Raw genomic sequence first — 1,170 nt, 5'->3', positions numbered from 1 at the left:
CTTTCAGATACCACAGCCGAGATCAAGGAGGTGACGACACCCAAGAAAGACAGAACTACTCTGCTTAAAGACATTTTAACAGCAGCAATTGGGAAAGACACGGCTACTGTGGCTGTGGTGACAACAGCTAAGCCAGGTGACTCTCCTGAAGGTATGGATGACATTCCAGATGCAGCCAAGCAACCTGTCCCTGCAGCAGCTGCATCAGAAGCAACGACAGCAGCCACAGCTCCCTTGCCCAAGCCCACAGCCACCAAAGCAGAGTCAACTCCTGAACCCAGCAAGGTTGTAACACCCAGTGAAAAAGAGACAAGTACAGAAACGGAGCAGGCTGCAGCAGCTACAGAGAGCACAGGGTCTACTTGTGTGGTGGTGATGACAACAGCTGGCAAAAAAGAGGTGACGACCCCCAAAGAAGTGAGCACCACACCTGCCAGAGAACTGGCAGAGGTCACTGAAAAGGCCCCTGGCACTGACAAAGCAGAGGCAACTACAGTTGCCAAAGAAACCACTACCAGGGATAAAAAAGACACGATTGAAGAAATGTATCTTGTTTCTAACGGCACATCCAAGCCAACAATACATTTCCACGAGGTCACTGAGAGCAGAGAGGATCCTCACCCAGCTGATCCCGAAACCCTGCCAGTGAAAGAACCTGAGATAAACAAGCCTTTAATACCAGGTGGGGACCTGCCAATGTTACCTGGAGAAACACAAGGTAATTGCACTCCAGCAGGCACAAATCACCAGTAACTCACCAGGACATGGCACTGTCTCAGTGCCCAGCCACAACCACGGCACTACAGCTGCCGCTGTCCTGCATGTGGGAACCTCAGTTAAATCAATTCTCTGGGTAGTTTAGAACATGATCTAAATTTGCTGCAAGTACTATAGCAGATGCAAAAAGAAAAAAAGTCAAGGAAAAAGGTAATAAATTTCTAAATCCCATGGAAACCTTACTAAGAGAGTCAGCCTGAATATCCACTGATAATGGAACCTTACCTGGCATTTTGTAGCTATATCCAAAACATGTAAGACATAAGCCAGACAAGGTGTTTTTTTATTGAATTATCTTCCCTCTATGCTTTTTACCACAACATTTTTCATGCCCTCACTATTTATTTTAGTCAAATATAGCCTGCATGTTCTTGGGCATTTTTTCCAATCATA

At 46.2% G+C, this 1,170-nt stretch overlaps 1 protein-coding gene across 1 annotated transcript in view; it reads left to right on the top strand.

Moving 5' to 3' along the window:
- PRG4 (proteoglycan 4) overlaps positions 1 to 1,170 on the top strand; it is an 18,202-nt gene that overhangs the window by 12,150 nt on the left and 4,882 nt on the right. The window contains exons 5-6 of the mRNA XM_027901960.1: positions 8 to 718; positions 780 to 823. Coding sequence (XP_027757761.1) covers positions 8 to 718; positions 780 to 823 — 755 coding nt within the window. The remainder of the gene's footprint in view (positions 1 to 7; positions 719 to 779; positions 824 to 1,170) is intronic.

The sequence above is a fragment of the Empidonax traillii genome, unplaced genomic scaffold, assembly GCF_003031625.1.
Source record: "Empidonax traillii isolate 1590-97213 ecotype Southwest subspecies unplaced genomic scaffold, ASM303162v1 scaffold827:size534266, whole genome shotgun sequence".
NCBI lineage: Eukaryota > Metazoa > Chordata > Aves > Passeriformes > Tyrannidae > Empidonax > Empidonax traillii.
This window is presented reverse-complemented; position numbering and strand designations above follow the sequence as displayed.